Raw genomic sequence first — 27,916 nt, forward strand, 5'->3', positions numbered from 1 at the left:
CTCTGCAGATGGCAGAGAATCCCCAGCTGCTGACCCCTCTGCATTCCAGACCCCTTCTGACTTCTGTGTGCTAGAAGGGTGACTACTGTTCAGCTCTCTCTTTCAAAACATGGCCAGAACTGCTGGGTGTGAACCTGAAGGGACTGACAGACTCATCAGTCTAAAGCTTTCTTCACACACAGGATGTTTAGTCCCATTCAGAAGTCTTGAAAAAGAAGTTAAAAGCCCTTACTCCTCCAATAGATATTTCCATGTATGACAATAAATTATTAAAATGAGGCTCTAAACCAGTTTGTCCCAGATTTTTTTCTCCCCACTCCTGGGAATACCCTGACATAGTTTCCCTAGTACACTGGCTGTCATGTCTCCCACCCTAAGATTAAGGAAACTTGCACTCCACAGGGCATAACCCAAAGCTTTCTCTAGCAGTCCAGCAAATTAGGGATCTGAGGGGCCTCCAGGACAATACAACAGCAGCCCCACCACACACCACCTGCCCAAATAAATCTAAGAAGAGCAAGTAATCCCTGTCCACAGGCCTGGACACCCACTACAGCCAAAAAATCCTCTGTGAGAAGCCAGAGCTAAAACACTGCTGTGAACATGCAGTTATCAACTCAAAAGTGCAGGTACTCTGCCAGGTACCCTGCTATTGAACAGGTACCCTGGTAGTGAACAGCTGCCTCTTACTCCTTGCTTAGTGCCACCCATCCCTGTGCAAAGCTCCCCCCGAGTTTGTACTGCTCTTGTGGAAACAAAGCAATCAGCAATGATACATCCAGGAGAGTTTACCATCACCATCTGCAGGAGCACTTACCAGGAAGGAGCACCTCCCAACAGGGCTATGTGCAGTATCCCAGTGCATACCTGGTTAGCTTTATTGTTTTCCTGAATTCATTAGTAATTGGAGCTTTGTAGCCTCCTTTCCTCAACAAGGAATCTATCGTTTGAATGTGGTCCCATCCTGTTGAATTTTACAGTAGCACAAATTAGTGAGAAATGAAGCAGCAGGAACAGATGTTGCAAAAGCACAGTACAGTGTGTGGTGCTGTTGAGAGCACAAGGGCTCTGCTGGCATCTGGGATAAACCAAAACAGTCTTCCCTACTACAGAGCAGCTGAAGGAAATACCACATTTAAGATTTCTTTACACACACAGCTCACTCTACAAACAACATATATTTTTAATCTCACAGTTGAAATATATTAAAAGTGACCCCATTCGACCCAAGTGTCCTAGACTGGGTGTATGACACAAAACTGAACTTTTCCAAAACATTCAGGTACGATCATGTATCACAGTCACTTTAGACATTATAAATTGTTATGACAATATGGAAAACTGAATTTCTGTATAACATTTAAAATAATTATTAGTTGAACACGTGTGGAGAAAGTGAGATCAGACTTCTTCATAAATATCACTTCACTTTAAAGACATATGGCTGATTTTAGAACAACTATATATTATATGTGTCTGGATAATAAAGGAAGTGATGGATTAAAAATATAGATTCATTACTGTTCTCAATAAAATCTTCATGCTATCCAAACCTCCTAATTATTTAAGAACTCTCATATTTTAAATAGCTGTCAGACATGCTATTTCCTAAAGATGCAATAATCAGTCACATGGTTACATTAAAAAACCTGCAAAAATCACAGTCAATTCGGTCACATACAAAATACAACTGAGTAGTTCTGGAGGCTTTGAAGAATCAGGTGGCAATTCATGGTCTACTAAACTATTCAGAAATTTAGACACATTCCCCCCAGAATTCCTGAATTTTACAAAAAGCTTGGAACACCTCTAGACTTTTAAGAAATTATCTGGAAACAGAATTATCAATTAAAAAGAATTCTCAGTAAAGATACCAGCTGAACCCTTTGTAGACAAACTTGTATATAAAAGGAAAAAAAAAAAAGCAGCAGTAACACAAACTGTAAAGGATTGAGACAGACTGAGACACACTTGGAAATAAAAAAAACATATTGAGAGCTCAGACTCAGCTAAAGACTGTTCAACAAAACATACTCTAGTTTTTTAAGTGCACAAACTTAAGTCTGTGCCTCTATTAAAAGAGACTTTTAACAACATTATTTTCAATATGGAAGTACAAAATAATTTCTTTCCATCCATTAAAAACCCTGTGAAGTCAGTATTTGTAACAGGAATTGAGTACTAGCAGAAAGTACCTAACAGAAGAACAACTTGATCACCAGGAACTCAGGAATAAATCACTGTTAAGATAATTGTCCAACTATCCCAACATTTAGCAGGGCTTTTGCATCTCCCTTATACCCCAACCTAGCAGCCACACAGAAATTGGCAGCTTTTAACAACTGTTAGCCTGGCTGACAGCATTGTATCACCCCTCCACCTTTTATTTTCCTGTAGCTATGCTGCATTTATGACTGGCTTAAAAAACAGCTACATTTTACTGAATCCCTCTAGGAGACTGACACAGGCATGTAATTGGCATTTTATATAAGAGTCTTCTTACAATTAAATACTGCTCCATCATCTGACATCAGTGCAAGGTCAAATATTGCATTTTAGATTTACAGGTATGTTTAAATTCTTCACCAGATCATATGAAATAAAGTGCAACAATGACCTTGCTCCTTTGCAACCTCTGGTAAGTAGGTGGCCGTGCGCTTTGATCCTTTCTCGTTGATGAATTCTATTCTAATGCCATGTACACCCACCTGCAAGAGATTGGCAGCTTCATTAGTATACATTACCAGAGAAAAGATACAACAGCTTTCTGACACGGTAAAACCCCAAACATGAACCTTTCAGTGGTTAACAGCATTTCACACAGAGTCTCAGGAGGTGGCACTGCAGTAGGTGTCATCTTTTTGAGAGGTGTTCACTTACAGCCACGAAAGCTGAGCAGCAGCACAGGTACACAGGATGTTCCTCTCCTCCCCACCATGGAGCTTCATTCCTGGGCTGGAGGAAATCCAGGTGAGGAGCAAAAGTTGTTCTGTCTCCTCTGACACTGTCACCATTGTTGTGGCTGATAAAATCACCTGGTTACCAGCCATAATCTGCAGGCAAAACAGCTGCCAAATCTAATGAGGCTTCAATTAAGAGCATTAATTATGTTCAAAGCAGCAACTGAACGATCAAAGACTTGTCACACTATGGACTCAAGCCTGGAGCCTTCAAAAGTTCTCCTCATGTATGAGGAAGAAACAGAAATATATTACAAAGTACCCAGCCTCAAACTCCTATTTCTGTGCTACTAAGAACTGTAAAGTGACAAAATGACAGCACAAAAACCAAGATAACTAATACCAAGGAGCTGGATGAAGATAAAAATCAAAATGCCAAAAATATTGGGGAAAAAAAATAACAAAGAGACTGGACACCTTTCCAGGGCATTGTTAAAGCCCCCATTTTCAGGTTACAGTCATTCTGTGGAGAGTACCTGCACTGGATCAGGCCATAAAAGATATTTCATTGCCAGAAGGTTTTCAGTTGCTTTTGAATTCTGTGCACAAACACAAAGCATTATTAGATGGACATTTTTATGCCCACATAACCAAGATGTTATTTCCATTTGAATCCAAAGGTCCCAACACTGCATTGTTTGGTGTGGCACATCCTTGTAGACACAAATTTAATCAAAAAATGCTGTAACAGCTTCTCCAGTGACAATTTACTTACTTTGCCTACTTTAACTACAGGGCAGTCAAGAAACAAATAAGCAATATTTACAAGCTCTACCACTTTTCTTCAATTAACATATTTGCTTATATTAAGACTTTTTATATATGATATAAGCAGGGGAAATGGGAGGAAGAGTCTCTTCTGGCTGGTCATGGCCACAAACATTTTTCCCTATGAATTTAATATTGTTCATAAACAGGAAAAATGTAACTTTGTGACTAATGAATTTAATTCACTGCAACTTTTAACATGTTATTTCATTAACAAACCTAAACCCCAACTTTCATTACATAGATATATATATATATAATCACTAGAGAGGCCAAATCTGTATACTCAGAAGGTATAATTATGAGCCCAAGGGCCTGAAAGTAAAATGAAACTATGTTAGAAGCTGAAAAAAGCCAACAGAGTTTATGCCCAAACCAGTAAGTTTCTGCACCTGGTGATTTTGCAACTGTATATTCAATACTAAGATTAACTATTTCCAGGGTTTGCACATATTTAAATTCTGCAGAATATGAGATTCTAAATGCTACACAAGTATTCTGCATAACAGTGACAACCTAATATTCACGAGCAACTAACCAGGAGCACTAGTTTAGTATTAAGTATGTGGATATTTCTAGTTAACCATTTTAATGGACTTTCAGGCCCATGTCTGTAGAGAAAAAGGTATGTGCAGCAGGGGAAAATTTCATAGCATCCTGTGGAGCATGAGTTCAAACTGCTTAACTGAGCAGGACAAACAGCTTTTCATTGTTCAACTCCAGCTACTAGGCTTGAGTTGAATAAATGGAAGCCACACACAAGAAAAATAAAATTGATCCACACTAAGACTGGCATGGGCAGAATGTGGAATTTATTTTGACTTCCTCAAGAGACTGGTTTGCATCAACTGATGTAAACTTCTGTGAGATTTTCCAAAATAGCCCTCTCCAAGATAGGAGGGTGAGGGCTGGGTCTGTGGAAGGCATTAACTGCCCTGCTATGAGGACCAGCACACACCTTCCTACACAGCCTTGGGTCTGCTTCTCTAAAAATACTAAATACACTAAAAATACTGATACACTACAGGCAGCATTCTGTAGAACAGCATCTGTCTGTGAAGCTTAGAAAAACAAAACAATCTTGTGCAGATGGAGCTGGAGTTCTGTCTCACCTATTACCACTTATTAGGGAAATGACTGCCTACAGGTATCCTCTGGAGCTGAAAAGGGACCACACAATTGCTGCTTCAGCCTCCCACGTGGATAGGAATCTATTTCAATTGTTGCTATTGGGAGAGGAATGCAAGATAAGGAGAGAGACTCAGGCAAAAAACAATCTTTGCCAATAGAAATATTTCTATGGGGTTACAGAGCATGAAATACTGTGTCTTATATAAGTGGTACTTGTAGATATAAACTCTCTGATCAGTTGTGTAAGTGGCCAGAGGCTACCTACAATTAGATTCCGTGACAATACTAATTAAATTAATAGACCTTTCATTAGATCTAAAGATTGCATTAAACTACATTATTTTACTTCTGAAATGACCTTTATAAAAGTTCAGACTCTGTTGTGTATTTAAGCACATTAATATTCATTTATACACATTTTTTTAATTAATTCTTTATTCTCATACACCTTGGGATGAGAGAAAACACGTACATGCCACTTTTTTTTTGCCAAGTGCCTATGGCACTTGCCAGATCACTGCCCACAACACCTTTCTCTATGTATCTAAGAAAAAAATGCCCTCTAACACCACAGCCAAAGCAGCTCTCCTGATGGACTGTTCTGCCCCAAGACTCCAAACACAGCTCACTAATTTGTTCCTCTTGGACTGACTCTCCAACCATACAGAGAGGAAGAAATTACATTATTCTTATTATTTGGATAAGCACCTAAACATCAGGCCTTGCTGACATCCAAGTTTCTGTGGACTCCACTGTGCAGTAAATGATATCCAATAATTGTTCTGTTTGGTTATATCTACTGCACTGAAATCTGTAAGCGATTTGCATGCAATTACCACTAATTAGTTTTAAGATTAACCAATCGTAAAACAGTTGCTCAGAAATACATTAAAGCAGGTAACAAAGAGCCTATTACAGGAAATCCACATGGAATACTCCAGAGCTGGAGAACTGCAACACCCCCTGTGTCAGGAACAAGCATCAGCCTACTCCCTTTTTTCCACTCATTTCCTGCGTTCTCCTGCACCCCAGACCCACCAGGCAGCTCATGCCCACATGCCAGTGGCACTGTGGCACTCTGCTCTGGGTTAGGGATAGCCCCTCATTTGTCAGCTCAATCTCTGCAGCAACCTAGAAATGTTATCCAACAAAAATGCTGGCGTAGAACTAGCACAGTATTCCTTATGACACCACAGAACAGTGACTTTCCCCTCTGTTTACCTGACCAATACTGTGGAAATAGCTGTACACAAATGTTTCTGGAAATGGAAACCTTCAGATTAAGTGGTTACTGCTACTTTCTTGAAGCTGATCTCCCTTTGTATTAGCTGAATTTTACAGCTTTGTAGCCCCACATTTGCAGCAAATATGCTGGCTTCTTTCTCACCATCTCCAGTAGCATCCAAATACTACAACAGAGGCAAGACTCCTCAGGAGGTTTGTTCTCTACTTCATGTCAAGCATAAACATTCATTTACATACATGGAATCACTGAATATTGTCCAAAGAGAATAACATACTGAGATCCAGACTTTCTTCTCAGTTCTACAGAACAGAAGCTGAGAGCCACTGGGGTCACTGCACTTGCAGGCAGGAAGTGCACTTGAATATATCCACTTTGTCAACAATGAAAAGCCACCTTTCAGTCAACATAACTGGCTACAACGATTTAAGCTAATATTTAAACCAGTGCACACAGGCTAAAGGCCTTTTCTATCAAGACAGCATGTACAATTCTGCAGATTTTACTTTACTGAAGAAAGCAATTTCGGGGCAAAGACCTCTTCCAAGGTATTTTAAGGAAGAGCTACTGCTCAAGTCTAGCCAAAAGGTTGATTGTTTTAATTGTATACAATTGCAATGCTTTAGGATCTTCTAATAAAAAATGGGGAGAGGATCTGAGTTAGCTGATCTGAATTAATGTAGGGAAGGAATGACTGCTATCAATAGCACGTGTGTTTAAAAATAAGGGGTCTTTATTATTTGCCTTGTAACTAGTCCTCTCCTGTCTGACCTTTAAAAAAAAGTCAAACAATAGAATCAACAAAAAACCCTGTATCTTCGAATTTTTCATGCTGTCCATTTCTCTGAGGTGGAAAGGCTGTACAATTCCACTCCAGCAGCAAGACCACAGCAGTCTCTCATGGGTTCTGTGAAGCAGAACTGGAGATGCAGGTCTCACACTCTCCTTTCAAAGCCCTACATCTGTTCAGCACTGCAATTTAGACAAAGTCACAGGTACGTAAGAATGCTCAGTTGCATTTTAGGAAGCATCCTTGTGAACATGGCATTGAAGTGGCCCTTAAAAGATTTATAAAAGGTGAAAATGCAGCCATTTAAGAAGTCATGTGGGAACTAACAGCAGTGAATTCACACACATCTCCTGTGTACTTGATGGAAGTTTCTACTGCAAAACGATCTCACATTGCTTTTTACAGCTGAACTATTCATTTATTTAGTTTGGGAAGGTAATTCCTTAATGTGAGAAAACATCCACCACGCTGCTTCAGGACAGAAAAGACAGTCCTGAGCTGTCTTCAGACTCTAAGCCCCTCAGAGCACTGAGCTGTCTGAATTGGCAATTTTGAAATATTGTGACTTGTGTCAGCAAATTGCTGACCTGGCTCCCATGAGATCTTCAGTAGCACACCTACAAAAGAGGGACTCCTAATTAGGCCAGTGTTTTTCAGGATGATCTCAGCATGACAGGAGATGAAAGACGCAGAATCTCTCTTTACATCATACTCCAGATATCCTGAAATGTCCTTTTGCCATTAATATTGCATAACTGCATCTCCCTTAAAAGACACATGGGTGACATAAGCTATCTCACTGCCAGGTACACACAGTGATGAATCATTACTTTAAGGACTAACAATTACAAATTTTATAATCTCCTATTTATATGTCACCCCCCCCTCCTCTGGGCCCTTTTGCATGGAAACCTAGTTTGTGACCACTTCTTAGAACTGTAGGAATTTACAAAGAGTTTTAAAAACTTATCAATAGAAAATAGGAGTGTGAAATAGGAGAGACCAACTAAGCAGCACAAGGTCTTTCATACTTTTCACCCCTGCATTCTTCCCTTGTAAGTCAGGGCTTTCCAATAATAACAACTGTAAGAATCCATAAAATCAATCAGAATTCAGAAACACTAGAGTTCTGCATTATGCTTACTTACACTGTTGTTATGCTCTCACAAGTTCTGTAGCAACATATAGAAAGGGCATAGAAAGTAAAAGCCTCCTTTTTTCATACAGTATTAGTTATGAATCAGCAGTCACTCAAGGAACAAAGCTAAAACCATTCTTTCCAAGGAAAAGTGTATTTTTGAACTCAGGCTTTGCTTTCAGCTATTCCTTAAGGATGAATACTTGGGTCACTTTAGAAGTTTATTATTAAGATGATGAAACAGCACCTAGTAATATTTATAGACTATGGCTTGCAAAGAGCTAAATGCTATTTTATTATGCACTTCACATTTTATGAGTGTATTCACAGTCTGATTTTTAATAAATGATAATAAATGAAATTCACAACATCACAGTGCTGGCTACCAGAAGCCAACCTAATAGAGGAGAAAAATTCTACCATTCTGATTTCTTGCTTTAATAACAATAGTCAGTGTTTGATTACTTGAAAATACTGTTTAAAGTGTCAAATGGCTCAATGATAAGGCAGACTACTCTGTAAAAGCTTCTTGGTGAGAATGTAGGCACAACTTTTGCTAAGATCTATTTTTGGTCTGATATTACATTAAAAATGAGTATTTCTGATTATGGTGAAAATGCTCATAAACCCCAAAGAAAACCTGGATTCATCTCAATTTAAAATTACACATCAGAAGTTAAAAAGCACTTGTTACTATGAGGTGAACAGGAAACACATCTGTTAATTTTCAGCTACTGTAAAATTCATAATGCTGAGGTTACTGCTGATACCCTCCTATGGAGACAGCAGTTTCTATTCAATATATATTTTTATTGTCTAAATACAACAGAAAGCCACTTTTTTTCCTAAGAAGTTCTAAATACTTCGGCTAAGTTATTATTAAAGGGAAATACTGTAGCTCTGTGGTGTCTCTGGCATTATAATGTCTGCTATTCTATGCCCATTTCAACATTTTTCTTATGTCCACTCAAAAACAGATTCAAAGAGGAATGAGCAATGTAACATCATGACTGAGATGAGGCATTCATCTTAAGTCCAGTACCTTGTTTTTTTGCGTCTAATGCCAAATAATTTGGGGAAAAAAACATTACAGACTAACATTTCCACCAGCGTACACTGTCATACATACATCAGCATTTGCTTCTTAATCTCTTTTCCGCTGCTGCTCCAGGAGGATGCATGCAGGTTTCCTAGAACCTGGCAATTAGAGCAGATTCAGCTCCATGCGTAAGCAGCGCGACAGCAGTGATTTACGTGGGCTCACTACACAAAGGCTTTGGGAGGTCTGTGCAGGGCACTCACTCTGACAGTAAACAAATTTTGGGGGAAGATGAACGTCTCTACAAGCTAAATGAAGCAGCTTGTTCTGGGACTGCAATTTTGTGCAGTGCTTGTTTCCAGAAGCATACATCAGACTGTTAGCTTCCATACTGGAACATCCCTTTCCAGAGCCAATGGACTGATCTACCAGGCAGATGCTGCAAACGAGGCCTCAGGACACACTTGCTCAGAGACCACCTTCCTTGATGGAGTCTTAGACATCAAGACAACTGCACAGACCATCTGAGTGCCTTTGTGGGCAAAACCACAACTTTATTCCATTTGCACAGCTCAGACTCTTGAGTGATGACAGTTATATCAAAAAGTGTATTTTGAGTCTAGGCACATGACCACGTGTACAGAGTGCAAAACAGTGACAGGTACAACATATGCAGATCATTTAAACAGTGTGACTTCAGCTATAGATGTTCATTTTCATGAAAGATATCTGACATTCTTACCTCCCAATCCATGTAGTCACACACATCTTCAAAGTTAGTGAGTAGAGACACTGAGCAGAAAAGCCGTGGCAGCTCATCCCTCGTCATTGGGGGGAAACGACTATCTTTAAGGGCACTGTTGGAGACAAAACACAATTTCAAAGGATTTTTTTTTTTTAATTTCAAGTATCTAATCTTGAAGAATATAAAGAAGAAAAAAAAAATCCTGATGAAGTGATGACCAGTTTGGTAATCCAGTCACCAGTGTAACCCTCTGATCATCATTCCCAGTTTCTTCCTTAGACTATTTGTTTTGGTTCTTGGCTGGCCAATTAGATGATGTTCTGAGGGTCATTCCTTCCTGACCTGGTTTTACTATTGTGACAATCTTATTATTACAACAGCAGAAAGCTTTTGAAAAAAAGTTACAAAAGCAATAGCTCTTCCACTTGCAACTTGTAAACCCTTTTCAAAAAAGGATTAAATGTCTCCACACACAGTGGAAGGGGAAGTTCTACAGCCCGCAGTGATTGAACACTTGATACAGTAATCAAATTGCAGAACTTAATTATTCAGTGGAAAAAAAAATCCAAAAAAGCAGAATATTCTCTAAAAAAATTAATAGTCATGCTTACTAGCAGAAGTGCACATAAAAAGGTGAAAACATCCAGGGGCTCTACAGACCTATAAACCTACAAGATTTGAGGAGGTTCTGCAAAGCAGATGCCATGATTAGTAACAGGAAAGCTTGCAAACAGCTAATCCATGGATGGCATACCATTCTACAGACAAACACACCTAGTGGGGTAAAATCCACACCAAGGGGAGCTACCTGTGCACAGGCCAGCACGCCAGGAAACACACAGCAAGCAGTGCCATAAGGACATTTGCAAAAAACTACTTGCATAAGTTTGGTTAAGAACCAGTTAAACTGGCGAAGGGAGGGTTAAAGTGTGGATGGTGTCTCAATCTTTTATTCTCTTAAGCTTTGAAATATTATGTGAATACAGAACATGCTCATCTCCAACAAAAACAGTGATCTGCTAACTGAGCTAAGAGACTTACTGAAATACTACTAAGCTCCTCATGTCTCATTGTTTCATCTAATAATTAGACTGTTCTTAATCATTTCCCTTGGCCTAGAGCCAGCAGCTGCCCCTTAGCTGATATTATCACAGCCATGGCCAGGGTGTTGGAATAATAGCTGCAGGGCATCCACCAGAATTCACCATTTTTTTATATAACAGAACTTCATTAAAGCAGACCACGTAATGACACATGAGGAAAAAAAACAAAACAAAACAAAAAAAACATGTAAAGTTTAACTAAAGAAAATCATCTTATGTGTAACCAGAAATAGTTTCCCATCAAGAATTAATACCATACACTGAAGAGTTAAAACAGAACCTACTTTTTTCGGGGAGGGGGGGGAAGGCAAATTTTTTGTTGCAGATATTACAAAACACAACATAATATTTAAATTCAGACTCTGAAGTCCTTTTCTACACAGATGTGTGAAGAACTGGGAGAAATCAGGAAAGATATTTAATGCATAAGGCCTATGATATTTAACTAACAACTTCCACTGAAGATGTATCTAAAGCAAGTAATGCTGATGGGATTTTTCCAGGCTAGCTTTCAAACTGCTGGAACCAGGCAGAGTTACCATCCTCTGCCCTCTGGTATTCCAGAGCAACATCAGAGAGAACTTCTATAGCCACAGCGTACCAACAACATCCCAAAATAGTAATAACCTAATTCAGCTTTCAAATCCCCCCACATCGTGGGGAAAATAAATAAATATATATATATATATATATGTATGTATGTAAAGGGAGGACACTCTGAACACAGGGACTGCTTAAACCAAAAGTCTATCTAGTTTTAAGTCTGTCTAGTAGTAAGTCATTACCAACAGCTGTTAGCAAAATGAATGAATAAAAGAACACGATCACAGCAAATGTCCAGGGTACCTTCCTAGAATAGTCTTCAGGGATCCAGTTATTTACAGCTTAGGTATTTTGAGTCAGAGACAGGATCATTGTACTTTAAAGTTCTCCTAAATTTTATTTTGTAAGTTCATGTATATACACTTATAACATTTTACCCCGTTTTTAAGTAAAAAGTTATACTTGGAAAGCCTAATCCTCAAATACATTGCTATTACAGGTTTGCTTATTTGCAGATGGCTCATTCCCTCAAGGTCTCCTGCATCTGTCATATAATCAATGTGAACACTCTACTTAAAAGCACCCAGACAGACAGGCATTATTTCATGAAAAAACAACAAATTCAGTTATCCTTACAAATAACTGTATGCACATATACTGTTAATATTACTTTAAATCTGTTTCTCAAAATTTATGCAACCATCTTACCAAGCAAAACATTCCCATCTTGCAAGAATTTAAAACCCCCAAAAGATTGTTTTCCTTTTTTGCACAACTTTGTACCAGGAGTTTGTCTTTGAATTCCAACTCCTATAGCTGCCAAAACTTACTGTAAATTTCAACTTTTTGAGGAAAAGGTTGTCTGTGTGCTATGGATGTAAGCCTGATCTCCACAAAGACAGCAGCAGAAGTCTCCAGAAAACTCCCACTCACTGAAGATCTGCTGTGCTGGCATTGCTAGATGATAAACCATCTGTAATTTAACGTTCTTCAAGTTGTGCAGAAACAAACCTCATCCCATGCTCATGTCAGCCACATCTCACAGAACTATAGAACAGCCTAAGTTGGAAGGGACCCATCACGATCTCCTGGCCCTGTGCAGGACTCCTCAGCTCAGCTACCTCACTTAAACTCTGAGCTAATAAATTGAAACAAGATGAGTGAAATCATGACAAATTTAAATACTGATAAAAAGCTGAGATATGAAGCCTTCAGGTGAACAGTGGGAGCAGGAAGACACACAAAGGTGTAAAAGCCTCAGGCATGCAGAGGCAGCCAAGTGGTTCAATTGCATTGAAAACAGTGCCATGCAGTGACCAGCACACTCCATTCTACAGTAAGGCACTGGCACAAACACCTTGTCTTCATGTAACCACCTCACGAGAACCAAATATTACTATCAAATGATAGAGTGATTTCAATTATAGTAACTCCTGCTGAACTGCCAGGTGCTATCCCATCTGTACAGCATGCTGGAAAATTTCTCCTCGACACCCCCAAGGCTACAGACACTAGTGTACAGATCCTGTCCCAAAACTCCTGTTGCTGGAGGTAAGAGGGAACACTGGCAGAATAGACCAGAGATCTGAGTAACAACCTCTGACACCACTGTGACTACTCTACACAGAGCATGCTGTGATTTTATTCCTCCTTTCCCTGTCTTCAGACCCTTTTGGTCTTTCAAAATAGCTTTGCCTCTGTTGTTTCATAAGTAAAACCTAAATTTACCTGGAGAAATTTGTGTTGATAATCAGGAACTGGAATAAAACCTACTGAAGGGAAATGCCAACAAGAGAGCATATACTGATTAGCTACACATGAAATACTGTCTCCGGTCAAAATTAATGAAAAAAAAATTGTATCAGGTGCCAGTTTTAGAAGAACTACCTTAAAACTTTATAACCTTTTCCTAACGAGTTTGGACATAGCATACTACTTCAAAAATCAAGATTTGTTTTACTGTGCTCTATATTAGAACACCAGTCATATTCTCAATCATTCCATTACTGCTATCATGGCCCAAACTCTACAGTAAGTTTCAGATACCTTTGCAAAGTCTAAAAGCACACCAGGTTTGTAAAATCTCTTCACTGATGAACTGCTTTCATTTTTGCATTTCTCAATGCCTAGTTAGCAGGAGACATGGCATTAGAGATGCTTTCCTTCAGAACTCAGCCATTATCCTTCAGTTTAAACTTCATCTCTGTGGGTAGTGAATAAATGACCGTCTATGACTGTTCTGATGGTGCCCAGTAGCTCCTCAACAGCAGCTTCCACTTTATACAAATCCCAGCTCTCAATTCTTGACGGACTGGCATCGCTCTCAGAAGGGTCAGCAGATGTCAACATTTAGTCATGAAGGATAACAATCCTTGCATGAGCTTTTACTTTTGCCATTCTTGTTCTGGGAAGAAAGAGAAACAGTTTCTACAGGCAGCAGCTTAGCCCTTAGCATACAATTCACATACTCTACAAACATCTAGGGGTGGAAATTCAGACCTGTGCCTCCCCTGACATGTCACTGCACTTGCCACGTGCTTCCTGTTGACCAACTCCCAGCAAGCTGAAAACAAGACAAGGCAATGCCTGCTTTCCTCAAAAAAACTTGCCACTGGTCTGAACTCAGAATAAAAAAATCACCATGCAACTGTGGGTCATCAACATTCTTAACTGGCACAGGAGAATCGGTACACATCTGTACTTTTGAACCATTAGAATTTGATTTTACAGTCTTATTCAATGCTGTACTTTTCTGTCAATTCTTCTGTTAGAAAAAGGAACAAAATCTGGCATATTAAATACCACTTTTTAAAAATATTAACTCCACAATTTTTATGTTAAACTTAGAATTAAGGAAGGGTAAGTGGAAATCATCAGCAAAAGAAGGTGGAAAAATTAGTTGGAGTTCAAAACTACTTTTAAAGAAAAAGCCCAGTAATTGCAAATGCCTTTCCCAGGCCATCTGTTCTTTATTCCTTCATGCCCAGAAATAGATTCATATATTGCTGCTGACTAAATGGAAGTACATAGTACTGAAGAGTTGAAAAGAGGTACTTCCAAGCAAGAGCAATTCTAGCTGGCCAATAAAAGGGCATTATTTTTTCCACACAGAGTCTGCTCCATGTTAAAAGTGAAGCAAGTCAGAATTGAATCCTATTCAAGGAAAACTATTTTTAGATACTAAATGCATGCACGCATATGCAGGGCATTTCTATTTAAATATGTATGCAGTCCTGGATGTCCTACTAAGATCAAGTAATTGCTAGTTAGGAAAAGTGCCAAAACAAAGTGTTACTCAACTATCAGCTTTTCTTCAGCTGAGCCATACTATACAAATCTCAGCTTTTCTTCAAATTAAGTTTATTTGGCTATAGGAAATATTTATCAGTAATTTCTTTTGCCAAGGACCACTCCTCTTTGTATGTGGGATATAGAAAAGCTTGCAAACACTTTAAAGGCACTGGAAGTATAAAAAGAAAATAGAAATTTTTAAAATATTTTGAGCATTTTGACAAACAGCATAATGATTAAAAAAGATGTTATATTCCTTACATATTTATGTTCCTTAAGACTACATGTTGTTTTCTATAAAATACCACTAGAGAAGCTCTTAGAATAACCTAAAATGATAGTATGTGCAGGTGAACCAAAATGAAATACGTCATTGTATTCTCCATCCATAATTTCTGTAGGCCATAAAAATGCCTTAAAAAGAAAAAAAAGGTCAGCTTCAGTCTTTAAGAACCTAGGGCTCTTACATGCGATGTGGCAGATGGGTGACAAACAGTAGAACAAAAAATGGGAAAATAAGAAGTAGTAGTGGAGTTTAATTACTCTGTTTAGAAATCCCTCAAAATCCTTGTGATTGAATTAAAAAGATCATTTAAAAAAAGTTGATAGCATATAAGTATCAAAAATAGTAAAGAAGAATTTTGAATGGCAGACGAATCTGTCATTAAATGAATTAAATTCCTAGTAACTCACTATTTAACAACAAACATTAAAAATGGAATTTCCCACTAAAGCTCTTTTTTGGGGATAGTGTCACATCTACAGACCTCTAATGAACAGAGAGTTTAGATAAAACTGGATACAGTTCTGTACATTGCTGGAAATTACTTTAAAGGCTTAAACATGACATGGGAGGAGGAGATGCAAAGGAAGCTGTCAAACACTGGGCATGATTAAGTAATACTCACTTTTATAGGAAGTGTGAATGAGGCAGAGACATTCAGTGACTCATGCAATTTAGGAGGCTTACACAGTGAAACAGTGACAGAATTGAGAACAGAATCCAAGATCCCTGACTCCCAAAAATCTTTTTGTGACAGCCTCTTTTTTAGTCTACTCATCCTACCCTGTAGAAATGTAGCTCCCACATAATCAAACTGAATAATAATATAATAATTTGGAGGGAGGGGACATTGCACTCTCCATTTCAAAAAGAGGCTTCTGCCTTTCCTAGCAAGTACCTGTCTTTCAAACCAAGACAACTCTATTGTAATCAATTTTCTCTTAACCAGTTTCTGATATTGAACACAGTTAAACCAAACCATAACTTTCTGGCATCTAAACAATTCTTCCAATATCATCAGTAGACATATGAAAAGTAGGGTAAATATCTTATTTTACAAACTATTACCCTCTTCTGATGAACAGTACCTTGGCACTACTTTCAGATGGTAGGGAAAAGACTTAAATCCTACCAGCTCTCTATGTAGCTCAATAAGTGTAACCCTGAGATTCTGGAATTTTTTCACTGAGCAAACTAGGATTAGTAGAATTACCTTTGAAGATATATTTAACAAAGAAATGGCCCTTTGTCAGTGAACTCAGTCCAATGGGCTCAGATATTGTACTTCAATTAATTAAAAACCTGCTTAAATTAATGAGTAGCAAACACACTAGATTTTAGGGAACAGTGAAGAAAAGACAACAGCAAGAGACACTTGGTGCCAGGGCTTCAGAACAAAAAAGAAAGACAGTATATATTGTTCCATTGCTGGGTTATTGAGCAGTGAAGTTAGTTCAGATTTTTACTTTTTCATTCAGTAACTTCAAGAGGAAGAAATTAAGGAACACTTAAGCAGACCACCAGTGTTTTCCTAATGAAAATCAGCTCTCATAGCTTGGTTTGGCAGAGACCAGAGAAAACTAACAGCTTCCAAGTCATGACATGCAATTAATTTTTAAGCCAGAAAAGCAGGACAAAGTGTGCTCTACTTCAGAAAGTAGAAATTATTACTAATACAATCCTCCTAGCTGTCAGCATAAGCCATGAGACAGCCCAACACAACCCACAGGTCAGCCTTTTACTGACTTACTTATGACCAGCAGAATTTTACCAATTTAAATGAAGATTTCAAGGAGTAATTTAAACGCAGCCTCAAATTACTTGAATGCAAGCAAAAAGCATTTATTTATATAGTTGCTCTTTTTTTGGGTCCGACTGGAAAAATTTCCAGGAAACAAAACAGCTGTGACGTGTTTTTCCTGAACCCTCCCTTACATTTAAGAGGCAGAAAAGGAAAGAACAACATTTATATTTCCTGCATATAATGTTGTTAAGTGGTAGTCACAGGACAAAAAAAAGAAATATACATTTGTTGTGTGGCAAGGAAGTACATCTCTGCAGTTCTCAGCTGATTTTATCAGCACAGTGCAGTAGGTAACAGCAACAGCATTCCAGGTGGGATAAATAAAATATTGATCTGGCAATTTGTGTCTTGAATCTATATTTATTTTTTTACTCCAAAAAATTGAAGTATGCCAGAAAGTCTCTCTTCTCTCAATCTGTCTGAAATTAGACATGCAACTTAACAGGAAGAAGGAAAAACCTGCTACTTTATTTTAGACATTTATTTTAGCTTTGAAAAAATGCCATTCTTTCTAAGACAAATCAGACGACATATATAAATGAAGCATTTAGAAAAGCTCATCAGAAAAGGCAACCTATGTTGGCTACATAAGACAAGTGTCTATTTTAGCCAGTGGCTCCCAAAATAAACTGTCTGTATGTTCTCCTTATTTAATAGCTTCAACTGTATGAAGAGTATTTTATGTGCACACATATATTGTGAAAACCATACCCACAAAACCATACTGGTATTGCTGGTAAGGTTCTGGGCCCTTGTTTTTCCATAAAACAGTCCACAAGTTGCTTAAATCTAAAGAAGCCTTTACAGAATATTTCTAGGAGTACTTGAAATTTCCAGACAAATCCTTATTTAATTTCTTATTCTGCCTACATGGTACAGATCCACTCCAGAGCACCCACAAAGGACTGACACCACCTGAGGTGCTGCTCAGGGACTCTGCAGTCACTGAGAGCATCGTGTGCTAAGACACAGAGATAATGTGCACCTGCCCAGGGACCATGGGCTGAAACTCCTGGGGGTTTCACTACTGCTGGTTCTTTAGTTGGGTCTGTCAGCCTTGTGTACAGCCCATGAAAGTCCTCACAGACTCACCATTACAAAATTTCTTTTAAGAAAAGAAAGCTTACAAGCGTGAATCTCTAAAAGCCAACACTCCCATAAATTCAGGGCTTTTTAGCAGGAAGAAACAAAGACATGTTTTCTACTGCTCTGACAATTACCCAGAGAAATATTCTATGACACTGGATTCTTCCAGCTATATCTAGCTCATCATTATGCCATCAAGATGTTACACTGTGTGGACATGATGCCTGAAATGAATTTCTTTCTTTCTGCCATTAAGTATCAAGGAAACAAAGGTTTGTGTACGCGCTGTTACGGACTTCAAGGGGAAAAGTATGATCACAGAAGTCACAGCTCTTGCAAGCTGCTCCCACCAAAAAGTTTAGTTAAAACTAAAAAGATCCACGAAGTGATACTGTAGGTTCCTGATTACACTAAAGAGTCAAGTTTCTATGGCTTTAACTTCTTTATTGTTTCCTGAAATCAGAAATCTTACATTATAGTGCTTCTGTGGTTCTAAAGGACTTACTGGCCTTTCAAAAAACCAGATAAGGTAAAGACTCCATTTCCCTCACAGTTTTAGTCCTGCAGGAGGTATCATTTTGCATTACTACACAATATACCCTACAATACCAGAATAAAAAAAAAAAATCTTCAATTACATTAACCTCAAAATGCAACAGAGCTTCAGTAACAGCTCAGAAGTACACCCTGACAGAGGTGTGCTAAATGCAAAATCTTCCCATCACACAGGGCAGTGAGAAACAGGGACAGCTTGGAGCACACAGCAGCCCAGAGGAAGCACTTATTGTGCATTTGCCCAGGTGCAGGTGGAGAGCTGCAACTGCTGGTTCCATCCACTCCATCCTGCAGGAACTCAATCGAGGCAGTTTGGGCCATCCACCCCACAGCTGCCTGCACTGGGAATTGCTCAGCACAGACCCTGAGCATCTTCTGACTGTAAGGGAATGTCAGCTCAGCAGCTGTATACAGGAATTTCTTCATAGGGGGCAGCTTCTTTTCTGCCACTTGCTGTATTGTCCCTCAGCTGTCCCTGCATCATACATCCTGCTGGGATAAAAGACAATGGGATTCAGAAACGTGTGACAGTTTGTGTCAAACACTGAGGAGGCTGAAAGGTGTCAACTGCCACAGAAATGTCTTGGTTTGCCACATAAAAACTAAATCCACAGCACTTAAAACAATCTCCCAGCATAACACAGTAGGCTTGTCACAGTTATTCCAAATGCTGGTTTAAAAACTGAGCAACAAAACTGACCAGGGTCTGGCATATAGGTTTTTGTTTGGTGAACACATGATACCAGACTAGTCAGAAAACTCTAACTGAGCTCCAACTGGACTAAATTATAATGTCACTAAAAGGCTTTCCAGCAGATGGCAAAGTTTAAATAATGAACAAAAATGAACTGCTCAATTACACTTAGAACCACACAGCTTGAGCAACAGCAAGCACTCAAATCTCTAGGAACATAAAACAAGATCTCACACCTCTAGCACATCTCTCAATATTTACCTGAAATCATTATTTTACCCCAAAACAGACAGTGAAGTCAAGACAAAAATCTTTAAGGCCACATAATAGCTGAGTTGAACTCTCACATTTAAGCAAATCACAAAATATTGCTCCCCTTCTAAAGCTGCATTCAAGCCATAATTTTATAAAAGAACAAATCAATCAGGTATTTTTAATTTATTATGAACTTTGAAAAGACCTCAAGTACATATAGAAAAATGTTTCTAAATGTGTCAGCAATGTAGTTATATATAAATACAGGAAGATAATTTAAACATTTACATCTTCATATTCTTACAGCTTACAAAAAAGGTCTTTTTAAATTATGCTGCTGAGATTCTAAACAAAAGAGTGCTTCATTTTCTCAACATTTCTTCTGCCATTAGGAACACTGTATTTTTATATAAAAATACAATAGTTTAATTTTTATTGCTCAGTTTCAGTACTACTTGCCACAAACACTGCAACTGTTTTTCAATCAGGACTTCGAAAATACAGTGATGGGCACATTAAATATATATAATCAGGTTATATATAAGGAAAGCAAAAGGCATGGTAGATTATGCAGCAAATCAATTAAGGACAAACATAGCAGAATCACAGAACAGTTCTGGAAGAGACCCTAAAGATCATTTCATTCCAACCCTCTGGTGGGCAATGACACCCTCCACCAGAGACCAGGTTGCTCAATCATATTTGCTTATATGAGGGATTGCAGTAAATGGTTTATAGAAAAAAACTTAGGACAACAAAATATGCTGAAATATGAAGAAGGTATTAGCAAATGTAGCCTGAGAAATGAAAGGTGACAGAATCCAGTCCTGAAATTCTTCAACAAACACTTAAACTGAGAATAACCCAAGGTCCACACTGCCTTACAGACTGGAATATGACCACTCAAAATAGAGAGCACAGAATAATATCCTGGCTTGTTCCCCAAGATGTGTTTCATCAGTACCACAACTCAACTTGGATTATGTTCAAACCAACTGGTTTTTACCTAAGCATGATCTCTTACACATCTTGCAAGTACATCTGCAGGGATGCCGATCTGAGTGCTGTCAGTGGAGCTCATAGCATTTTACTAATTCTCAGTGTTTTTATAAATACAGTAAAAGATAGGCACAAGATAAATCCCTTGTGGCACACCACGTGTAACAGGACCTCAGGGAAAGAAATGGTCCCTCCTTACTACATGAGACTTTTTGGTTTCTAGGCACTTGCTCCTGCTATCATGAAACTATTCTAGAGTGCAGCCATCAGAACTGCTGCATCAAGAGAATTTAATTCCTATTTAAGGCAACAAAAAGGGCCTAACATCTTTTCTGCTCATTTTATACATGTGCAGGTTTCTATTTCATATATGAATCATATTAACAGATCAAGCTATGATTGTTCATTATCTCTACAAATCCCCAAACAAAAAGTAGAGTATGTTTTAGATACACAAACACATTCTATGTATCTGGAAGTTTTGTGTCCTGCATTCCCTTCCCTTTACCTTCCACACACAAAGAAGTTATCTATGAGCCATCTTCTTATTCTCCTTTTAGCAACTGTGACACTTCCCTCTCGCTCATGACACCAGGTCATGATTTCATCCTTTCATTCCTTCCAGATTCCTGTCACAATTTTATCTACTTAGAGTGGCGTGTTCTGTACCACCTGCAACCTACTCAGCTTACAGAAGTGCCTGGATGGGGCACTCACAAACCACTCTTACCTAAGGTCAAGATGCCCAAGCATCAGCACGTTTGCAAGCTCAGCTATACAGCACATTCAGTTCCAAGTCTGCCAGCTACCACTCTGTATATGTTTTACACTCTAAACCAGGCTCTGAGTAGCAAATAAAAACAGCTGAAGTGGAATGAAAAGGAAGTTCTGAAATGAAGGAAAGGCAAAAGGTCCGGGTTGGCTACATCTGTCTGTAGCCTCAGAAACTATAACTCAAGTATTCAAGGAATGCATTTACATCAACAGCATTACAAACATTTGAAAAATCTGCTTATGAATTAGGTATTTTAAATCACATCATCTTAGAGAAACTACAGGCCAAATTCTTCTACTTTTGAAGGCAGTAGAATTTTGTCATTCACTGCAGTAAAGCCTAAACCAGCAAAGGAGCATTTTGGCCATGTGTTTATTCAGCTTTAACTACCTTGGAACATTTTGCATTGCTACACACGTTTAACTAAGGGACTTGTACCAACTGAAGTTCAACTATTCAATGTTAAATGAAGATACAGTGTGGACACACAAAAAATTGGTTTAGCCGTAATCATACCATTAGAGATACAATTCAATACATCTATCTGAAGTGATTAGCATTTAAACAGAAATAGATTTCATCACCTTTCTAAAAATCGACTCACTAAATGTTTCACTTCCTGAATGTCAGGAATGCTTTAGTCAAACAGTCTTGTGAAATCATATGTAATAGCTCTTGGAAATTTACATTTTTCTGTTGGGGGGGAGGGAAGAACACAAATTGTAGACTTCCTGAAGAGGGTTTTCTGAGCAACAAACCAGAAAGTCACCCTTTCAGTGACTGAAAAACGCTGAGCACACAAAGAGGGGTGGCCCTGGCAAATGAGGCTGCATGCAGTGCAGAGACCTTCACAGACAAAGCACAGCTGCTGCTCTTTGCAATGAGGGATTAGCAGTCTAGGTCAAAGGAAAAAAGCCTCTCTGTAGCTAAGTGAGCAAACTGCAGACTGCATCCTCAGCACAGATGAGAAAGGGCCAACTAACCAGCTTGCAAATTGTGCAGAAGCTTCTGGAACAGAAACAAAACCAGCATTAACTTCTTGACAGAGCACGTAAAATATTTCTGGTGAAAAGCAGTGATGCCCTGCTGTAGAACCAAGGTCACAATGAACTCCCAATTACTTCAAAATTAAATTTGTCCTTTCCCTTCTTTGTGTTCACTTATATAACAAGCATTCTTTCTTCATGGCCAAATGAACACATCACATGTGGGGCTTTAACAACAATACCTGGAAGTAACTGGCCTAGAGATAAAACAAGCAGCTCTTTTAACTCTAATTCAGTAAGAACTGAAGCTGTTAAATGCATATACATATGCACAGAGAACTTTTTTCCTTCTATACAGACACATCTCTTTCAACCTTTGCACAATCTGAGTCATATTATATTTTGGCTTTACATTGATGCTTCAGTTAAATGGGATATAAGCCAATATTTGAAGAAAATAATTGCTTAACCTTTTATTACATACTAAATATATTTTTACTCTACATCATTCACTTTAGCAACATTAAATTAAAGAAATGAGAGAGTCTCCTGAAGTAAGAAATACTGTTTGAATGTACCAGAGTGAATGCATTTCTAAACTAGCTTAATTAGGCTGGTATCTAAAGTAGCAAATTAATTGCATGTTACAAGAAGTATAACACCTATTTCAGTTTGTGGCATTATGGAAGTCATGAGATTACTTGAACCAAAATACCATAAAGTTCTACTGTTTAAAAAAAAAAAAGCCAGGAGCTTTTCTTCATTTCTGTAAGTACATTGAGGGAGTTTTGCACCACTTAATTAGTGGTTTGTCTCAGTCTCATCCACCTTCACTCAGAGCCAGAATTAACAAAACACAATAGAAACATATTTTCTTGTGTTTGGGCTTGGTTGTTCATTAAATCTTATCAGAAAGTACAGAGCATTTGACAGCACTTCTAGCTATCTGTTAGAAGTGAGGAAAAAATGATGAAAGATCCAGCTGCTACAAGGTCTCAAAGCCAAACAGTCCAATAGAGAATTAACACCTATATTATTTATATTTTGACCCAATAACTAGATTCCCATGACCATTAGTGTGACACTGACTGACCAACCAGAAACTACCACCTGAAATCCATGAAGGAGGAAGAAGATGAACAAAGAGAGACAATGCCCAAAATCCTCCATGTTGTCCCATACCTATTACTACACTATAAAAACCTTAAACTTAAAACCCATCACCATGTGAAAGCACACACTATTATTTCACTACACACTTGTGATTCCAAATTCATCACTTATATTTAAAAGCTGTCTCCAAGGCCTCAGGTCAAAAGCAGTGTTCTCCAGGGGGTCAGTGCCTGAAAGCACAGAAAGTTCAAAAACCCCAGTTTCTGGGATCCAACACGCTTCCCCTGTAAAATCAAAACTAAGGGAATTCTAATGAACTGAAAAATACAGTAAAAATAAAAAGTCACCTTTCCTTGCTAATAAAATTTGCAATACCTGATTTCATATACAGGCTTAAGCCACAACTGTTACTAATTGTCAAGATCACAAAGGGCACTTTCACTGAAGCTGGGGTTGCAGAGATGGGAAGTTCACAGGAGAACTGTGACAGATGGGAAGTTCACAGGAGCTGTGCCCAGGCTCAGCAGAGCACTTCTTAACATCTGCACCAAATCCCCAAGTTCTTGTGGTAGTTATTTATACACTGTACTTCTCCAACCTGAGAGACTCCTTGCCTGACAACTGACCCTTTAATGCAAGTAATCTGCACTAAGAAATAAAGATTATACCATTGCACTGGAACAGCAAACCTAAATTTAAGCATGTGAGCTGACACTTTGTAGCCTACGTATTATATTTAAGACACAGGCACATGTCACCATTCCCCCCACAGAGAATATCCTTGCTTGAAGAACTGAGCGTTACCAGTCCTATGGAAATTTGTACTGATGGCCAAAAAAAGCTCTCTTCCACCATGGTAAAAAGCTATTCTCCACATGTAAATTACAGCTATATTTAGAAAAGTTCTAATTAGAAGTCCTGAAACTCAAAAGTAGGAATCTTTGAGATTAGGAATGTTTTTCACGTATACAACAAATACTCCTAAGTAATGGTTTATTCACATACTTTCACAGCAGTAGATGCTTTGTGAACTGCATTGACACAACTGGTTACAGAGCTAAAAAAAATAATTAAAGTACATTCAGTTTGTTCCTAAAATAAAGGCTACCACAAATATACACTCATTTAGAGTGCATATAGCACTCCATGCATTTTTCTAAGGAGTACAGTTGAAAAACCTGCACTGCTTCTGTCTCTAATATGCTATTTTTAAATTAATGTTGGAAAACAAAAACCTAGTTATTTTCAGGTAGGTATATATTTCCCCCAACAATGAACTGGAGTAAAACCCCAGCCATTTATTAAACCATGAAGTTCAAGAAGTCTTTCAAGACTTTCCTGTGTGTTGTTTCTCCCTCCCCACTCCAGGTCACTTGCTCACAAATACACACATGATATGAGCTGAAATAGTGCAGAGTGATTGGGCCTGTAAGACTTTAGGACTAACTCAGAAGTATGCTTAACTTCAGATGTCTTCAGACATTCTTCAGCATTTATATGGCTGCTTGTGCTCCAGCAGCAGGTAGACTATTTCTTCTTCCAAGATCTTTTCCACCATCTTAACCGCATAGCTCTTGTAAAGGACATAACTTCTCCCTCCCTGATGTCAACAGGAATGAATTCTAGAAACAGGTTCTCTCTCAGTACTATTTAAAAATTCCAGAAAAAACTGCTACAGTTTACAAGAAGATTGTAACTCTCACTATCCTGATCTACGGAAAATGGTAAAAAAAAAACAATTTCAAAAGCTTCAACACCTTTACATTAAAGCGAACACAGATAACAAGGGCTTTTGGAGCCCAGTTCCCCACACTGTCTGTGCTATTTCTTCTTTATAGTCTTAAAAGGAAGCATCAGAAAACACCTAAATGGAGGAGGTGCTGACAGACTGAAAACTTTGAGACTCCTTTCCCACAGTGCCTCCCACACAAAGCTCCACAGTTTAAAGCTTTTAACACCTTGTAAGCAAGAGACAATTATTTTTCCCGTGACCTTGCCTAATCTTTGCTAACTGGTATTAAAACATCAGATTTCAGTAAAAATCAGTTTCTTGAGCCAAAGTGTACTTCTACTGGGCAAGGTGTCTAATATACCACAGCTGCACCTCATTTCCCAGAGTCTTACTTAGGGTGTCTCATATTTAGTACATATTAGCACTGGCCAATCTGTGTAGTGGGATGTTTTACTCACAAGAAAGTTCTGGAAAACATCCTTTGCTCTATATTAAAAATTAACACCTACTGCTAAACTGAGAACAGCTGGAGAGAAAAACTATCACTCAGAAGCAGGTAACTTCTATGTTAACTTTCTCCATTCTGTCCTGTTTCCAAATAGACAAATTCTTTTTTTTTACTTCATAAGCGCTCTGAGACACACTTCCCCTATGCCTCCCCTCCCTCTGCTCTGAGCACAGCCCTATGTTCTATTCTGCAGCCCTGGCCCATAGCCCAGCACATCTTTGTAGCACTTCAGAAATCAGTAAGTCACCAAGAGTCTCAAAAGAAAGCAAATGTCATTGTAAAATATTTTTAGGCAATGTTTTGATGATGTTCCCCTTAAGACTGTCATATAAAGAGATTAAAAAGTTGACTAAAACCCATCGAAGTACCAACACTAGTAACCTGTACTAGTAAAGGAAAAGTAAGTTATGGAAATAGAGAGCTTTTCTAGGAAAGCCAAAGTGGCCAGTTCCCCTACCTCCACCCCCCCTCCCAAACACTTCAGTCAAGTAATATCCAAAGACAAATAAATATCTGACTTAGAACCAAACTAGTGTTTCAACTCAGCTACAATTCTGTCTTTGAACTTACATGCATCATTTTGTTCACATAATAGGAGACTGTGTGGGAAGAAGATGAAATGCAAGATCATCATGGGAAAGACTGGAGTCACAAAGGACATGGCTCCTCCCTGAAACCCATCTGGAAAGTCTGAGTAACTGCTGCATAGCATGAGTTCAATCAAATTTCAGCAACATCTGATTTATTCCAAACACCACAAGTTACATCAACTAATGAAAGTTATCTTGTTTGAACATGTCTTTATTTCTAAGCATGCATTTTATAAGGACATTTTTGAAACTCCCAATTTTTAATGCATGTCTTTTAAATAAGATGATGAAATAAGTATTTCAAATATGCCCATTTCCTTAGTCACACTAAATTCTACTGCTGAGACCTTAAACGTATGACAGTAAGTTTAAGTCTCAGTAAAATCTCCTTTAAACTTTATTGAGCCATTCTACACACACAGCAATTTTGTAGTAGTTTTTAATTATAAAATTTATTTTTCCCTGATTTTTAGGTACCTTTCATGAACAGTCAACTCCCAGAGTAAGTTTACTCTACAGAACACAGTAATGCACTCTCCTGTGCAAATTCATATTCTATAATTCAGTTTTCCCTGCAGAACAGTAAAATGGTTCTCAATATTTGACAACCCTGGATCTATTGAAAAGGCTTTGGGAGAGCATCATTATGCTCTCCTCCTTTCATAAAGATAATAATCTAAGGACTGTCCTTCCATTAGTGACATTTTCTTTTGCTTTCTTTCAAGAAGTGTTGCTAAGGAAACAGACTCTCATCTACCATTAGGTCCAAGGGTCTAGCAAGGTTTTTCTCAGGAATAACAGAATAACAATTACAAAACCAGGGTTTTTTTGATAAACATGTATTTCCTAGGGTGTGCTCCTCTCTTCTAACAAAATTTTCTTCCTAGCAAAATAAGAAGCAACATTTAACCCATCATTAAAACAAAAATTTGTGGTTTTTTGGGGTTTTTTTTGTTTGTTTTTTTTTCACTTAACGAGCAAGTATTTAGCTTTGCCCTTTGAGAGAAGGCAGCAAACAGCTCTGTTAAGCAACAGTTCCCTGAAGTAACGACCTGGCACTGTGTGCACAAAATCATTACAGTTCTATTTACTGAACTGACTCACACAGAGTAACTAAGCCAGGCTCAATAAATTCAGATTTATATATTTCATTTGGACTTTCTGTTATTGTGGGCTTACACCACAAACCATTTTACTAATGAACACATATTCCACTAGAACAGACCTTAGGACTTACCCAAATTAAATTGTTTGTTATTTGTAAAGTCAGTGTCTACAAGCAGAGTCAAAGCAACTAGCTTTCACTGACTTGGATAAAATTTAGAAATACGAACAGCTCCAAGTTTCAATAAAGTCTCATCAATATACTGATGATATGGCAGCCAAAACCATGAGCCAGTACAAAATGTCTATATGTTAAAGTAAGTTTGCCTCAGTTTCAATAGAGGTCATCAGTAAATACTTAAAATCACAGTGCTAATACCTTAATTTTATATGTTAACAAAGGCATTTTTGAAAACAAAAAGGAATTCTAAGATACAGTATTATTAGTACCCCTGGAGGGCAACAGCATCATAAATATATACATCTCTATATACATCTTCTAAATTGTAAAGTAAAGTTGAATGCTGAACTGCCTTAATATACTTCAGCCCAGTTGTGACTCAGAACACATATGGGCTCTATATTATAAGCTATATACAAATATACACATGTATATAATAAATGTGTTCAGTACTTGCGTATTTCCAAATTTCTTTCAAACACAGCTCTGGCTCAGACATT

General features: G+C 38.1%; 1 protein-coding gene across 1 annotated transcript in view; it reads right to left on the reverse strand.

The window, feature by feature from the left end:
• Positions 1-27,916, reverse strand: part of AMMECR1 (AMMECR nuclear protein 1) — a 98,052-nt gene that overhangs the window by 5,721 nt on the left and 64,415 nt on the right. The window contains 3 exon segments of the mRNA XM_062503020.1: positions 868-964; positions 2,618-2,708; positions 9,812-9,926. Coding sequence (XP_062359004.1) covers positions 868-964; positions 2,618-2,708; positions 9,812-9,926 — 303 coding nt within the window.

Source organism: Cinclus cinclus, chromosome 15 (genome assembly GCF_963662255.1).
Source record: "Cinclus cinclus chromosome 15, bCinCin1.1, whole genome shotgun sequence".
Classification (NCBI taxonomy): Eukaryota; Metazoa; Chordata; class Aves; order Passeriformes; family Cinclidae; genus Cinclus; species Cinclus cinclus.